At 51.0% G+C, this 16,484-nt stretch overlaps 1 protein-coding gene across 2 annotated transcripts in view; it reads right to left on the minus strand.

The window, feature by feature from the left end:
- Nucleotides 1-12,595: 12,595 nt before the first annotated feature.
- Nucleotides 12,596-16,484, minus strand: part of PAX9 (paired box 9) — a 181,723-nt gene continuing 177,834 nt past the window's right edge. The window contains exon 5 of one of the 2 annotated variants that reach the window (XM_069638422.1): nucleotides 12,596-13,213. In XM_069638422.1, coding sequence (XP_069494523.1) covers nucleotides 13,119-13,213 — 95 coding nt within the window. In that variant the 3' untranslated portion in view covers nucleotides 12,596-13,118. Of the gene's footprint in view, nucleotides 13,217-16,484 lie in introns of both variants that reach the window. The other variant, XM_069638421.1, reaches the window with a different exon arrangement.

Raw genomic sequence — 16,484 nt, forward strand, 5'->3', positions numbered from 1 at the left:
TGCTGGAAGAAAATCATGAGGGCTTTGCATGAAACCCAGGATTGACTCGCCCCCCTCTTCAGTTAAAATGTCAGTATAAAATGAGAAAGCCTTGAGACTCAGGTACAGTGGGGAGACATATAGCACCTCACCCAGACCTTCTAAATGGAATCGCCTAAATACCCCTGTAGGCAGATGGGGGTTGGGCATCTGGACCCCTCCCAGGGCAAACACTTCAAGTTGATTTCAAAAGCATCCAGCAACTGCGCCCTGGAGCCTAATGGCGCCACTGGGGTCTCATGCTATCTAATGGCGCCACTGGGGTCTCATGGTATCTAATGGTGCCACTGGGGTCTCATGGTATCTAATGGTGCCACTGGGTCTAATGGTGCCACTGGGATCTCATGGTATCTAATGGTGCCACTGGGGTCTCATGGTATCTAATGGTGCCACTGGGTCTAATGGTGCCACTGGGGTCTCATGGTATCTAATGGTGCCACTGGGTCTAATGGCGCCACTGGGGTCTCATGGTATCTAATGGTGCCACTGGGGTCTCATGGTATCTAATGGTGCCACTGGGTCTAATGGTGCCACTGGGGTCTCATGGTATCTAATGGTGCAACTTGGGTCTCATGGTGCCACTGGGGTCTCATGGTATCTAATGGTGCCACTGGGTCTAATGGCGCCACTGGGGTCTCATGGTATCTAATGCTGCCACTGGGGTCTCATGGTATCTAATGGTGCCACTGGGGTCTCATGCTATCTAATGGTGCTACTGGGTCTAATGGTGCCACTGGGGTCTCATGGTATCTAATGGTGCCACTGGGGTCTCATGGTATCTAATGGTGCCACTGGGTCTAATGGCGCCACTGGGGTCTCATGGTATCTAATGGTGCCACTGGGGTATCATGGTATCTAATGGTGCCACTGGGTCTAATGGTGCCACTGGGGTCTCATGGTATCTAATGCTGCCACTTGGGTCTCATGGTGCCACTGGGGTCTCATGGTATCTAATGGTGCCACTGGGTCTAATGGCGCCACTGGAGTCTCATGGTATCTAATGGTGCCACTGGGGTCTCATGGTGCCACTGGGGTCTCATGGTATCTAATGGTGCCACTGGGGTCTCATGGTATCTAATAGCGCCACTGGGGTCTCATGGTATCTAATGGTGCCACTGGGGTCTTATGGTATCTAATGGCGCCACTGGGGTCTCATGGTATCTATTGGTACCACTGGGGTCTTATGGTATCTAATGGTGCCACTGGGGTCTCATGGTATCTAATGGTGCCACTGGGTCTAATGGTGCCACTGGGGTCTCATGGTATCTAATGGTGCCACTTGGGTCTCATGGTGCCACTGGGGTCTCATGGTATCTAATGGTGCCACTGGGTCTAATGGCGCCACTGGGGTCTCATGGTATCTAATGGTGCCACTGGGGTCTCATGGTATCTAATGGTGCCACTGGGTCTAATGGTGCCACTGGGGTCTCATGGTATCTAATGGTGCCACTGGGGTCTCATGGTATCTAATGGTGCCACTGGGTCTAATGGTGCCACTGGGGTCTCATGGTATCTAATGGTGCCACTGGGGTCTCATGGTATCTAATAGCGCCACTGGGGTCTCATGGTATCTAATGGTGCCACTGGGGTCTTATGGTATCTAATGGTGCCACTGGGGTCTAATGGTGCCACTGTGGTCTCATGGTATCTAATGGCGCCACTGGGGTCTCATGGTATCTAATGGTGCCACTGGGTCTAATGGTGCCACTGGGGTCTCATGGTATCTAATGGCGCCACTGGGGTCTCATGGTATCTAATGGCGCCGCTGAGGTCTCATAGTGCCACTGGGGTCTCATGGTATCTAATGGCGCCACTGGGGTCTCATGGTATCTAATGGTGCCACTGGGTCTAATGGTGCCACTGGGGTCTCATGGTATCTAATGGCGCCACTGGGGTCTCATGGTATCAAATGGTGCCACTGGGGTCTCATGGTGCCACTGGGGTCTCATGTTATCTACTGGTGCCACTGGGGTCTCATGGTGCCACTGGGGTCTCATGGTATCTAATGGCGCCACTGGGGTCTCATGCTATCTAATGGCGCCGCTGGGGTCTCATGGTATCTAACGGCGCCGCTGGGGTCTCATGGTATCTAATGGCGCCACTGGGTCTAATGGTGCCACTGGGGTCTCATGGTATCTAATGGCGCCACTGGGGTCTCATGGTATCTAATGGTGCCACTGGGGTCTCATGGTATCTAATGGCGCCGCTGGGGTCTCATGGTATCTAATGGTGCCACTGGGGTCTTATGCTATCTAATGGCGCCGCTGGGGTCTCATGGTATCTAACGGCGCCGCTGGGGTCTCATGGTATCTAATGGCGCCACTGGGGTCTCATGGTATCTATTGGTACCACTGGGGTGTTATGGTATCTAATGGTGCCACTGGGGTCTCATGGTATCTAATGGTGCCACTGGGTCTAATGGTGCCACTGGGGTCTCATTGTATCTAATGGTGCCACTGGGGTCTCATGGTATCTAATAGCGCCACTGGGGTCTCATGGTATCTAATGGTGCCACTGGGGTCTTATGGTATCTAATGGTGCCACTGGGGTCTCATGGTATCTAATGGCGCCACTGGGGTCTCATGGTATCTATTGGTACCACTGGGGTGTTATGGTATCTAATGGTGCCACTGGGGTCTCATGGTATCTAATGGTGCCACTGGGTCTAATGGTGCCACTGGGGTCTCATGGTATCTAATGGTGCCACTGGGGTCTCATGGTATCTAATGGTGCCACTGGGGTCTCATGGTATCTATTGGTACCACTGGGGTCTTATGGTATCTAATGGTGCCACTGGGGTCTCATGGTATCTAATGGTGCCACTGGGTCTAATGGTGCCACTGGGGTCTCATGGTATCTAATGGTGCCACTTGGGTCTCATGGTGCCACTGGGGTCTCATTGTATCTAATGGTGCCACTGGGTCTAATGGTGCCACTGGGGTCTCATGGTATCTAATGGTGCCACTGGGGTTTCATGGTATCTAATGGTGCCACTGGGTCTAATGGTGCCACTGGGGTCTCATGGTATCTAATGGTGTCACTGGGGTCTCATGGTATCTAATGGTGCCACTGGGTCTAATGGTGCCACTGGGGTCTCATGGTATCTAATGGTGCCACTGGGGTCTCATGGTATCTAATAGCGCCACTGGGGTCTCATGGTATCTAATGGTGCCACTGGGGTCTTATGGTATCTAATGGTGCCACTGGGGTCTAATGGTGCCACTGTGGTGTCATGGTATCTAATGGCGCCACTGGGGTCTCATGGTATCTAATGGTGCCACTGGGTCTAATGGTGCCACTGGGGTCTCATGGTATCTAAAGGCGCCACTGGGGTCTCATGGTATCTAATGGCGCCACTGGGGTCTCATGGTATCTAATGGTGCCACTGGGGTCTCATGGTATCTAATGGTGCCACTGGGTCTAATGGTGCCACTGGGGTCTCATGGTATCTAATGGTGCAACTTGGGTCTCATGGTGCCACTGGGGTCTCATGGTATCTAATGGTGCCACTGGGTCTAATGGCGCCACTGGGGTCTCATGGTATCTAATGCTGCCACTGGGGTCTCATGGTATCTAATGGTGCCACTGGGGTCTCATGCTATCTAATGGTGCTACTGGGTCTAATGGTGCCACTGGGGTCTCATGGTATCTAATGGTGCCAATGGGGTCTCATGGTATCTAATGGTGCCACTGGGTCTAATGGCGCCACTGGGGTCTCATGGTATCTAATGGTGCCACTGGGGTATCATGGTATCTAATGGTGCCACTGGGTCTCATGGTGCCACTGGGGTCTCATGGTATCTAATGGTGCCACTGGGTCTAATGGCGCCACTGGAGTCTCATGGTATCTAATGGTGCCACTGGGGTCTCATGGTATCTAATGGTGCCACTGGGTCTAATGGTGCCACTGGGGTCTCATGGTATCTAATGGTGCCACTGGGGTCTCATGGTATCTAATAGCGCCACTGGGGTCTCATGGTATCTAATGGTGCCACTGGGGTCTTATGGTATCTAATGGCGCCACTGGGGTCTCATGGTATCTATTGGTACCACTGGGGTCTTATGGTATCTAATGGTGCCACTGGGGTCTCATGGTATCTAATGGTGCCACTGGGTCTAATGGTGCCACTGGGGTCTCATGGTATCTAATGGTGCCACTTGGGTCTCATGGTGCCACTGGGGTCTCATGGTATCTAATGGTGCCACTGGGTCTAATGGCGCCACTGGGGTCTCATGGTATCTAATGGTGCCACTGGGGTCTCATGGTATCTAATGGTGCCACTGGGTCTAATGGTGCCACTGGGGTCTCATGGTATCTAATGGTGCCACTGGGGTCTCATGGTATCTAATGGTGCCACTGGGTCTAATGGCGCCACTGGGGTCTCATGGTATCTAATGGTGCCACTGGGGTCTCATGGTATCTAATAGCGCCACTGGGGTCTCATGGTATCTAATGGTGCCACTGGGGTCTTATGGTATCTAATGGTGCCACTGTGGTCTCATGGTATCTAATGGCGCCACTGGGGTCTCATGGTATCTAATGGTGCCACTGGGTCTAATGGTGCCACTGGGGTCTCATGGTATCTAATGGCGCCACTGGGGTCTCATGGTATCTAATGGCGCCGCTGAGGTCTCATGGTGCCACTGGGGTCTCATGGTATCTAATGGCGCCACTGGGGTCTCATGGTATCTAATGGTGCCACTGGGTCTAATGGGGCCACTGGGGTCTCATGGTATCTAATAGCGCCACTGGGGTCTCATGGTATCTAATGGTGCCACTGTGGTCTTATGATATCTAATGGTGCCACTGTGGTCTCATGGTATCTAATGGCGCCACTGGGGTCTCATGGTATCTAATGGTGCCACTGGGGTCTAATGGTATCTAATAGCGCCACTGGGGTCTCATGGTATCTAATGATGCCACTGGGGTCTTACGGTATCTAATGGTGCCACTGTGGTCTCATGGTATCTAATGGCGCCACTGGGGTCTCATGGTATCTAATGGTGCCACTGGGTCTAATGGTGCCACTGGGGTCTCATGGTATCTAATGGCGCCACTGGGGTCTCATGGTATCTAATGGCGCCACTGGGGTCTCATGGTATCTAATGGTGCCACTGGGTCTAATGGTGCCACTGGGGTCTCATGGTATCTAATGGCGCCACTGGGGTCTCATGGTATCAAATGGTGCCACTGGGGTCTCATGGTATCTAATGGCGCCACTGGGGTCTCATGGTATCTAATGGTGCCACTGGGTCTAATGGTGCCACTGGGGTCTCATGGTATCTAATGGCGCCACTGGGGTCTCATGGTATCAAATGGTGCCACTGGGGTCTCATGGTGCCACTAGGGTCTCATGTTATCTACTCGTGCCACTGGGGTCTCATGGTGCCACTGGGGTCTCATGGTATCTAATGGCGCCACTGGGGTCTCATGCTATCTAATGGCGCCGCTGGGGTCTCATGGTATCTAACGGCACCGCTGGGGTCTCATGGTATCTAATGGCGCCACTGGGGTCTCATGGTATCTATTGGTACCACTGGGGTCTTATGGTATCTAATGGTGCCACTGGGGTCTCATGGTATCTAATGGTGCCACTTGGTCTAATGGTGCCACTGGGGTCTCATGGTATCTAATGGTGCCACTGGGTCTAATGGTGCCACTGGGGTCTCATGGTATCTAATGGCGCCACTGGGGTCTCATGGTATCTAATGGTGCCACTGGGATCTCATGGTATCTAATGGCGCCGCTGGGGTCTCATGGTATCTAATGGTGCCACTGGGGTCTTATGCTATCTAATGGCGCCGCTGGGGTCTCATGGTATCTAACGGCGCCGCTGGGGTCTCATGGTATCTAATGGCGCCACTGGGGTCTCATGGTATCTATTGGTACCACTGGGGTGTTATGGTATCTAATGGTGCCACTGGGGTCTCATGGTATCTAATGGTGCCACTGGGTCTAATGGTGCCACTGGGGTCTTATGGTATCTAATGGTGCCACTGGGGTCTCATGGTATCTAATGGCGCCACTGGGGTCTCATGGTATCTATTGGTACCACTGGGGTGTCATGGTATCTAATGGTGCCACTGGGGTCTCATGGTATCTAATGGTGCCACTGGGTCTAATGGTGCCACTGGGGTCTCATGGTATCTAATGGTGCCACTGGGGTCTCATGGTATCTAATGGTGCCACTGGGGTCTCATGGTATCTATTGGTACCACTGGGGTCTTATGGTATCTAATGGTGCCACTGGGGTCTCATGGTATCTAATGGTGCCACTGGGTCTAATGGTGCCACTGGGGTCTCATGGTATCTAATGGTGCCACTTGGGTCTCATGGTGCCACTGGGGTCTCATGGTATCTAATGGTGCCACTGGGTCTAATGGTGCCACTGGGGTCTCATGGTATCTAATGGTGCCACTGGGGTTTCATGGTATCTAATGGTGCCACTGGGTCTAGTGGTGCCACTGGGGTCTCATGGTATCTAATGGTGCCACTGGGGTCTCATGGTATCTAATGGTGCCACTGGGTCTAATGGTGCCACTGGGGTCTCATGGTATTTAATGGTGCCACTGGGGTCTCATGGTATCTAATAGCGCCACTGGGGTCTCATGGTATCTAATGGTGCCACTGGGGTCTTATGGTATCTAATGGTGCCACTGGGGTCTAATGGTGCCACTGTGGTGTCATGGTATCTAATGGCGCCACTGGGGTCTCATGGTATCTAATGGTGCCACTGGGTCTAATGGTGCCACTGGGGTCTCATGGTATCTAATGGTGCCACTGGGGTCTCATGGTATCTAATGGCGCCGCTGAGGTCTCATGGTGCCACTGGGGTCTCATGGTATCTAATGGCGCCACTGGGGTCTCATGGTATCTAATGGTGCCACTGGGTCTAATGGTGCCACTGGGGTCTCATGGTATCTAATGGCGCCACTGGGGTCTCATGGTATCAAATGGTGCCACTGGGGTCTCATGGTGCCACTGGGGTCTCATGTTATCTACTGGTGCCACTGGGGTCTCATGGTGCCACTGGGGTCTCATGGTATCTAATGGCGCCACTGGGGTCTCATGCTATCTAATGGCGCCGCTGGGGTCTCATGGTATCTAACGGCGCCGCTGGGGTCTCATGGTATCTAATGGCGCCACTGGGGTCTCATGGTATCTATTGGTACCACTGGGGTCTTATGGTATCTAATGGTGCCACTGGGGTCTCATGGTATCTAATGGTGCCACTGGGTCTAATGGTGCCACTGGGGTCTCATGGTATCTAATGGTGCCACTGGGTCTAATGGTGCCACTGGGTCTTATGGTGCCGCTGGGGTCTGATGGTATCTAATGGCGCCACTGGGGTCTCATGGTATCTAATGGTGCCACTGAGGCCTCATGGTATCTAATGGCGCCGCTGCGGTCTCATGGTATCTAATGGTGCCACTGGGGTCTTATGCTATCTAATGGCGCCGCTGGGGGTCTCATGGTATCTAATGGCGCAGCTGGGGTCTCATGGTATCTAATGGCGCCACTGGGGTCTCATGGTATCTATTGGTACCACTGGAGTATTATGGTATCTAATGGTGCCACTGGGGTCTCATGGTATCTAATGGTGCCACTGGGTCTAATGGTGCCACTGGGGTCTCATGGTATCTAATGGTGCCACTGGGGTCTCATGGTATCTAATAGCGCCACTGGGGTCTCATGGTATCTAATGGTGCCACTGGGGTCTTATGGTATCTAATGGTGCCACTGGGGTCTCATGGTATCTAATGGTGCCACTGGGTCTAATGGTGCCACTGGGGTCTCATGGTATCTAATGGTGCCACTGGGTCTAATGGTGCCACTGGGGTCTCATGGTATCTAATGGTGCCACTGGGGTCTCATGGTATCTAATGGTGTTACTGGAGTCTAATGGTGTTACTGGAATGTAATGGTGTTACTGGAGTCTAATGGTGTTACTGGAGTCTAATGGTGTTACTGGAATGTAATGGTGCTACTGGAGTCTAATGGTGTTACTGGAGTCTAATGATGCTACTGGAATTTAATGGTGTTACTGGAGTCTAATGGTGTTACTGGAATGTAATGGTGTTACTGGAATTTAATGGTGTTACTGGAGTCTAATGGTGTTACTGGAATTTAATGGTGTTACTGGAATGTAATGGTGTTACTGGAATTTAATGGTGTTACTGGAGTCTAACGGTACAATGGTGCTATTGAAGTCTCATGATGATACTGGAGTCTAATGGTGTTACTGGAATTTAATAGTGTTACTGGAGTCTAATGGTGTTACTGGAGTCTAATGGTGTTACTGGAGTCTAATGGTGTGACTGGATTTTATGGTGTTACTGGAATTTAATGGTGTTACTGGAATGTAATGGTGTTACTGAAGTCTAATGGTGTTACTGAAATTTAATGGTGTTACTGGAGTCTAATGGTGTTACTGGAGTCTAATGGTGTTACTGGAATTTAATGGTGTTACTGGAGTCTAATGGTGTTACTGGAGTCTAATGGTGTTACTGGAATTTAATGGTGTTACTAGAGTCTAATGGTGTTACTGGAGTCTAATGGTGTTACTGGAATTTAATGGTGTTACTGGAGTCTAATGGTGTTACTGGTGTCTAATGGTGTTACTGGAGTCTAATGGTGTTACTGGTGTCTAATGGTGCTACTGGAGTCTAATAGTGTTACTGGAATTTAATGGTGTTACTGGAGTCTAATGGTGTTACTGGAATTTAATGGTGTTACTGGAGTCCAATGGTGTTACTGGTGTCTAATGGTGCTACTGGAGTCTAATGGTGTTACTGGAGTCTAATGGTGTTACTGGAATTTAATGGTGTTACTGGAGTCTAATGGTGTTACTGGAGTCTAATGGTGTTACTGGAATTTAATGGTGTTACTAGAGTCTAATGGTGTTACTGGAGTCTAATGGTGTTACTGGAATTTAATGGTGTTACTGGAGTCTAATGGTGTTACTGGTGTCTAATGGTGTTACTGGAGTCTAATGGTGTTACTGGTGTCTGATGATGCTACAGGAGTCTAATGGTGTTACTGGAGTCTAATGGTGTTACTGGTGTCTAATGGTGCTACTGGAGTCTAATGGTGTTACTGGAATTTAATGGTGTTACTGGAGTCTAATGGTGTTACTGGAATGTAATGGTGTTACTGGAGTCCAATGGTGTTACTGGTGTCTAATGGATCTACTGGAGTCTAATGGTGTTACTGGAATCTAATGGTGTTACTGGAATTTAATGGTGTTACTGGAGTCTAATGGTGTTACTGGAGTCTAATGGTGTTACTGGAATTTAATGGTGTTGCTGGAGTCTAATGGTGTTACTGGAATTTAATGGTGTTACTGGAGTCTAAAGGTGTTACTGGTGTCTAATGGTGCTACTGGGGTGTAATGGTGCCACTGGGGTCTCTTGCTGTTAATGGAGTCGAATTGTGTTACTAGAGTTTAATTGTGTTACTGGTGTCTAATGGTGCTACTGGAATGTAATGGTGCTACTGGAATGTAATGGTGTTACTGGAGTCTAATGGTGTTACTGGAGTCTAATGGTGTTACTGGAATGTAATGGTGTTACTGGAGTCTAATGGTGTTACTGGAATTTAATGGTGTTACTGGAATGTAATGGTGTTACTGGAGTCTAATGGTGTTACTGGAGTCTAATGGTGTTACTGGAATGTAATGGTGTTACTGGAGTCTAATGGTGTTACTGGAGTCTAATGGTGTTACTGGAATGTAATGGTGTTACTGGAGTCTAATGGTGTTACTGGAATTTAATGGTGTTACTGGAGTCTAACGGTACAATGGTGCTATTGAAGTCTCATGCTGTTACTGGAGTCTACTTGTGTTACTGGAATTTAATGGTGTTACTGGAATTTAATGGTGTTACTGGATTGTAATGGTGTTACTGGAGTCTAATGGTGTTACTGGAATTTAATGGTGTTACTGGAGTCTAACGGTACAATGGTGCTATTGAAGTCTCATGCTGTTACTGGAGTCTAATGGTGTTACTGGAGTCTAATGGTGTTACTGTAATTTAATGGTGTTACTGGAGTCTAATGGTGTTACTGGAATGTAATGGTGTTACTGGAGTCTAATGGTGCCACTGGGGTCTCATGGTATCTAATGGTGCCCCTGGGGTCTCATGGTGCCACTTGGGTCTCATGGTATCTAATGGCGCCACTGGGGTCTCATGGTATCTAATGGCGCGACTGGGGTCTCATGGTATCTAATGGTGCCACTGGGGTCTCATGGTATCTAATGGCGCCACTGGGGTCTCATGGTATCTAATGGCGCCACTGGGGTCTAATGGTGCCACTGGGGTCTCTTTCTGTTAGTGGAGTCTAATGCTGTTACTGTAGTTTAATGGTGTTACTGGGGTCTAATGGTGCTACTTGGGTCTCTTTCTGTTACTGGAGTTTAATGCTGTTACTGGAGTTTAATGGTGCTACTGGTGTCTAATGAAGCCACTAAAATCTCACGATGTTAGTCGAGTCTAATGGTGTTACTGGAATTTAATGGTGTTACTGGAGTCTAATGGTATTACTGGAGTTTAATTCTATTAGTGGAGTCTAATGGTGTTACTGGAATTTAATGGTGCTACTGGAGTCTAATGGTGTTACTGGAATTTAATGGTGTTACTGGAGTCTAACGGTACAATGGTGCTATTGAAGTCTCATGCTGTTACTGGAATCTAATGGTGTTACTGGAATTTAATAGTCTTACTGGAGTCTAATGGTGTTACTGGAGTTTAATGCTGTTAGTGGAGTCTAATGGTGTTACTGGAATTTAATGGTGTTACTGGAGTCTAATGGTGTTACTGGAATGTAATGGTGTTATTGGAGTCTCATGGTGCAATGGTGCTATTGAAGTCTCATGCTGTTACTGGAGTCTAATGGTGTTACTGGAGTCTAATGGTGTTACTGGCGTCTAATAGTGTTACTGGAATGGAATGGTGTTACTGGAGTCTAATGGTGTTACTGGTGTCTAATGGTGTTACTGGTGTCTAATGGTGCTACTGGGATGTAATGGTGCTACTGCGGTCTCTTGCTGTTAGTGGAGTTTAATTGTGTTACTGGAGTTTAATTGTGTTACTGGAGTTTAATGGTGTTACTGGAGTCTAATGTTGTTACTGGAATTTAATGGTGTTACTGGAGTCTAATGGTGTTACTGGAGTCTAATGGTGTTACTGGAATTTAATGGTGTTACTAGAGTCTAATGGTATTACTGGAGTCTAATGGTGTTACTGGAATTTAATGGTGTTACTGGAGTCTAATGGTGTTACTGGTGTCTAATGGTGCTACTGGAGTCTAATGGTGTTACTGGAATTTAATGGTGTTACTGGAGTCTAATGGTGTTACTGGAATTTAATGGTGTTACTGGAGTCCAATTGTGTTGCTGGTGTCTAATGGTGCTACTGGAGTCTAATGGTGTTACTGAAGTCTAATGGTGTTACTGGAGTCTAATGCTGTTGCTGGAGTCTAATGGTGTTACTGGAATTTAATGGTGTTACTGGAGTCTAATGGTGTTACTGGAGTCTAATGGTGTTACTGGAATTTAATGGTGTTACTAGAGTCTAATGATGTTACTGGAGTCTAATGGTGTTACTGGAATTTAATGGCGTTACTGGAGTCTAATGCTGTTACTGGTGTCTAATGGTGCTACTGGAGTCTAATGGTGTTACTGGTGTCTAATGGTGCTACTGGAGTCTAATGGTGTTACTGGAATGTAATGGTGTTACTGGAGTCTAATGGTGTTACTGGAATGTAATGGTGTTACTGGAGTCCAATGGTGTTACTGGAGTCTAATGGTGTTACTGGAGTCTAATGGTGTTACTGGAATTTAATGGTGTTACTTGTGTCTAATGGTGCTACTGGGGTGTAATGGTGCCACTGGGGTCTCTTGCTGTTAGTGGAGTCGAATGGTGTTACTGGAGTCTAATGGTGTTACTGGAGTCTAATGGTGTTACTGGAATTTAATGGTGTTGCTGTAGTTAATGGTGTTACTGGAATTGAATGGTGTTACTTGTGTCTAATGGTGCTACTGGGGTGTAATGGTGCCACTGGGGTCTCTTGCTGTTAGTGGAGTCGAATTGTGTTACTGGAGTTTAATTGTGTTACTGGAGTTTAATTGTGTTACTAGAGTTTAATTGTGTTACTGGTGTCTAATGGTGCTACTGGCGTGTTGTGCGGCTTACTCGTTTTGTATGTATATTTAGCCGGTCGTTTTTTCCCATTGCACGTGTGTAGTCCAGTGTGCAGAACTCCACATGCCACCAAAGGCTGTCTTAGAAGCATGTCTTTACTGGATGACCTGAGCTGGAAGCCTGGTGCTTCTGGCAGGGATCCCAGACACCTTATAGACATTGAATCCATGGAACTGCACACATCAAATTCTACTCCTTACCTTAATTCTTACCATTCGTCCATTTGATTCAAATGAACTGACCCAAGACTACATTTCCCAGAATGCAACTAATGGAGAAACAGAAGCCCAGCACTGGGTGATAGTGTCGCCAGTGCCAAGGAGTTAGTCTTAATGATGAGGCGAAGAGAAGGGGCTAGATTCTGTGAGGCGTAAACCTAGAATGTGGCATTTAATCTGCACCAGGACAAGAAGTGCTTTGAGAACCGTACAAGTGCAGAGATATATAACACAGGAATTTTTCAAATTAAATAACATTCTTTTCTTCGCAGTTAATACCACCACCAGAACGATTACACAGAAGAAAAACATATTTACAACAGAGTAAAGTTCACAGAGTGTCATTTGTACATTCATCGGAGGAGCCGGCCCTGTTCCTTCTGAGCCAGAGCTGAGAGAAGGCCTGTCTTCCAGCCTTCTGGCCCTGTCCTCTGGCTCCGTCCTGCGGGCCTCTCCTCCGGGGCGGCCCTGTTGCAGAGCCGTGTGCAGCCGTGGTCCCTGTTCACAGTGCTTCACGTGCACCCACCCAGTGACCCAACATATGGTCCTCACACCTGGAGCGTGCGTGCAAGTGCTTCCCATGATCCCTCTGGCTCCTAGCTGGCTCTGTGGCTGTCCGCGCAGGCGCAGTTTAGTTCAGAGTCCCAGAGGGCAGTGCCCCTATGCGCTGGGCATGTGCTGCAGAGACGCGTGGCTCGTGGAAGGCTGGTACAGTCGGAGAGGTTTGCTGCTGTGGCTGGCGGTCTTGGCATCCTCTGCTGAAGAAAGAAGATGGCAGCCATTCAGAAGGGGGCTCAGTCAAGGGGTGCTGCAAGCAAAGCTACAAAGTATCCATCTAAACCAGGGCACCCCTAAAGGCCTGAGGAAGGCCGAAAAGAAAGCACTAGAAACAGGCAAGGCATGAGGGGAGGGGGCACACTGCCACCAATGCTAGTGATTCATGGGGGCAGGGCACTTCTCTGGATAGTCATCAGGTGGCCAGGCGTGCTCTTGCCCTCGATGAATGCACGATGACCCCGGTGACCTCTCGTGGATGCCCCCATCCACACTGCTGATTACCAGCCAAACCATGGGGAAAGAACATGACCTACATATATGTAAACTCTACAATGTTCTCATTCACTCTCCCAAGAGTAGGCAATGGCCGATGGCCCACCATTACGTGTGGCGCGCGCAACTGACGGGCCGCTCGCGGGCCTTTGAATTAGGCGAGAGTGCAGGGCGGGCAAGGAGTGTTTGGTAAGTAGTTACTGGCAGTTGAGCATTGAGTATTAGGGTTAGCAGAGATTGCGACATTACAGGAGACAGTTGGTCATGCAGAGGGTGTGAGAGAGAGAGAGAGAGAGAGAGAGAGAGTTTATCTGAGAAAATTGGGTTAGAAGAGACCTTTGCGTTACCAGAGAGTTTTCAGTTAACAGAGAGAATTGTGTTAGCAGTGAACTGTCTAAAAACACACTTGTGCTGGTTCTAGACGATGTACACACGAAGTCTGTGAAAGGGTGGCCTGGTCTACAGCAACAGCAGGAGAGTTACAAAATGGCCGGTCCCTCGGAAAGTCAGGTGGGACTGGGGCTGGGACTGGGGCGAGGCTGTCTCCCCCAGCCCTGCCAGCCTTCCAGGGGCACTCATCTCACGAAAGCTGCCCACAGGCCCACGTTGCCCTGAGGCAGCACACCACTTCTGTTGTGAGTACAGAACAGGCATGGGGGAGGGACGGCCGAGCGGGGCCAGTCCGTCGGTGGGGGGTTGTGGAGCGGCTTGCCTGGTGAGAAAGTGGAATAAAGCCTCTGGTGGGAGGAATGGCCAGGGAGCTGTCAGTGTGATGGGGGCGGCCTGTCCCCGCCGCTGAGCGTCGGTAAACAGCAGCAGGGCCGCTGTTTTGTCCCCTTGGTTGGTTAGAGGGTGTGACGGGCCTTCTTGTATTTGCTTTTCTTCTCTGTTGATTTTCCAGAAATTTAACATCTACTCACACACATTTGAAAAGTTCATGTTGTCCCCGAATAAATATATAATGGGCTTGTTTTTGTGTTTGTTTAGACTTGTGATTAATGAGCTGTCGTGGGCTAAGATTCCCAGCTGCCCTGGGAACGAGGGACGGGCCTCACAGAAGGAGCCGGAAGACACCTGCTTGGGAGGAGGGCCAGGAGGCCTGCCAGATCCTTGCCAGGCCTGGCCGCAGGTAACCAAGCAGCCTGGCCTGCCAGCTCCCTGGCATGGAGAGAGTGCCAGGCCACAGGTAAGGAAGCAGCCTGGATGCCAGCTCCCTGGCATGGCATGGAGAGGGTGCCTGTGCCCGGCCACAGGTAAAGAAGCAGTCTAGCCTGCCAGCTCGCTGGCATGGCATGGAGAGGGTGCCCGTGCCCGGCCACAGGTGAGGAAGCAGCCTGGTCTGCCAGCTCCCTGGCATGGCATGGAGAGAGTGCCTGTGCCCGGCCAAAGGTAAGGAATCATCCCGGCCTGCCAGCTTCCTGGCATGGCATGGAGAGAGTGCCCGGCACCAAACAGCCTGGCCTGCCAGCTCCCTGGCATCGCATGGAGAGAATACCCATGCCCAGCCGCGGGTAAGGAAGCAGCCTGGCCTGCCAGCTCCCTGGCATGGCATGGAGATAGTGCCTGTGCCCGGCCACAGGTAAGGAATCATCCCGGCCTGCCAGCTTCCTGGCATGGCATGGAGAGAGTGCCCGGCACCAAGCAGCCTAGCCTGCCAGCTCCCTGGCATCGCATGGAGAGAGTACCCATGCCCAGCCGCGGGTAAGGAAGCAGCCTGGCCTGCCAGCTCCCTGGCATGGCATGGAGAGAGTGCCCGTGCCCGACCAAGGGTAAGAAAGCAGCCTGGCCTGCCAGCTCCCTGGCATGGCATGGAGACAGTGCCCGTGCCCGGCCACGGGTAACCAAGCAGCCTGGCCTGCCAGCTCCCTGGCATGGAGAGGGAGCCCGTGCCCGGCACCAAGCAGCCTGGCCTACCAGCTCCCTGGCATCGCATAGAGAGAGTGCCCGTGCCCAGCCGCAGGTATGGAAGCAGCAGGGCCTGCCAGCTCCCTGGCATGGCATGGAGAGATTGCCCGTGCCCGGCCACGGGTAACCCAGCAGCCTGGCGTGCCAGCTCCCCGGCATGGCATGGAGAGGGTGCCCTTGCCCGGCCACAGGTAAGGAAGAAGTCTGGCCTGTCATCGCCCTGGCAGGGTCTGGAGAGAGTGCCTGTGCCCAGCCACAGGTAAGGAAGCAGCCTGGCCTGCAGCTCCCTGGCATGGCAAGGGGAGAGTGTCTGTGCACGGCCACGGGTAAGGAAGCAGCCTGGCCTGCAGCTCCCTGGCATGGCATTGAGAGGGTGCCTGTGCCCGGCCACAGGTAAAGAAGCAGTCTGGCCTGCCAGCTCGCTGGCATGGCATGGAGAGGGTGCCCGTGCCCGGCCACAGGTGAGGAAGCAGCCTGGTCTGCCAGCTCCCTGGCATGGCATGGAGAGAGTGCCTGTGCCCGGCCACTGGTAAGGAAGCAGCCTGACCTGCAGCTCCCTGGGATGGCATGGAGAGAATGCCCGTGCCCGACCACAGCTAAGGAAGCAGCCAGGCCTCCCAGCTCCCTGGCATGGAGAGTGTGCCCGTGTCCGGCCATAGGTAAGGAAGCAGCCTGGCCTGCAGCTCCCTGGCATGGCATGGAGAGAATGCCCGTTCCCGGCCACAGGTAAGGAAGCAGCCAGGCCTGCCAGCTCCCTGGCATGGCATGGAGAGAGGGCCTGTGCCCAGCCACAGGTAAGGAAGCAGCCTGGCCTGCAGCTCCCTGGCATGGCATGGAGAGAATGCTCGTTCCCGACCACAGGTGAGGAAGCAGCCTGGCCTGCAGCTCCCTGGCATGGCATGGAGTGAATGCCCGTACCCGGCCACAGGTAAGGAAGCAGCCAGGCCTGCCAGCTCCCTGGCATGGCATGGAGAGAGTGCCCGTGCCCAGCCAAAGGTAAGGAAGCAGCCTGGCCTGCCAGCTCCTTGCTCCTACCAGCAGTCCCAGACCCTGCCTTGTCGATTCTCTTCC

The sequence above is a fragment of the Ambystoma mexicanum genome, chromosome 14 (assembly GCF_040938575.1).
Source record: "Ambystoma mexicanum isolate Mex_15411 chromosome 14, UKY_AmexF1_1, whole genome shotgun sequence".
NCBI lineage: Eukaryota > Metazoa > Chordata > Amphibia > Caudata > Ambystomatidae > Ambystoma > Ambystoma mexicanum.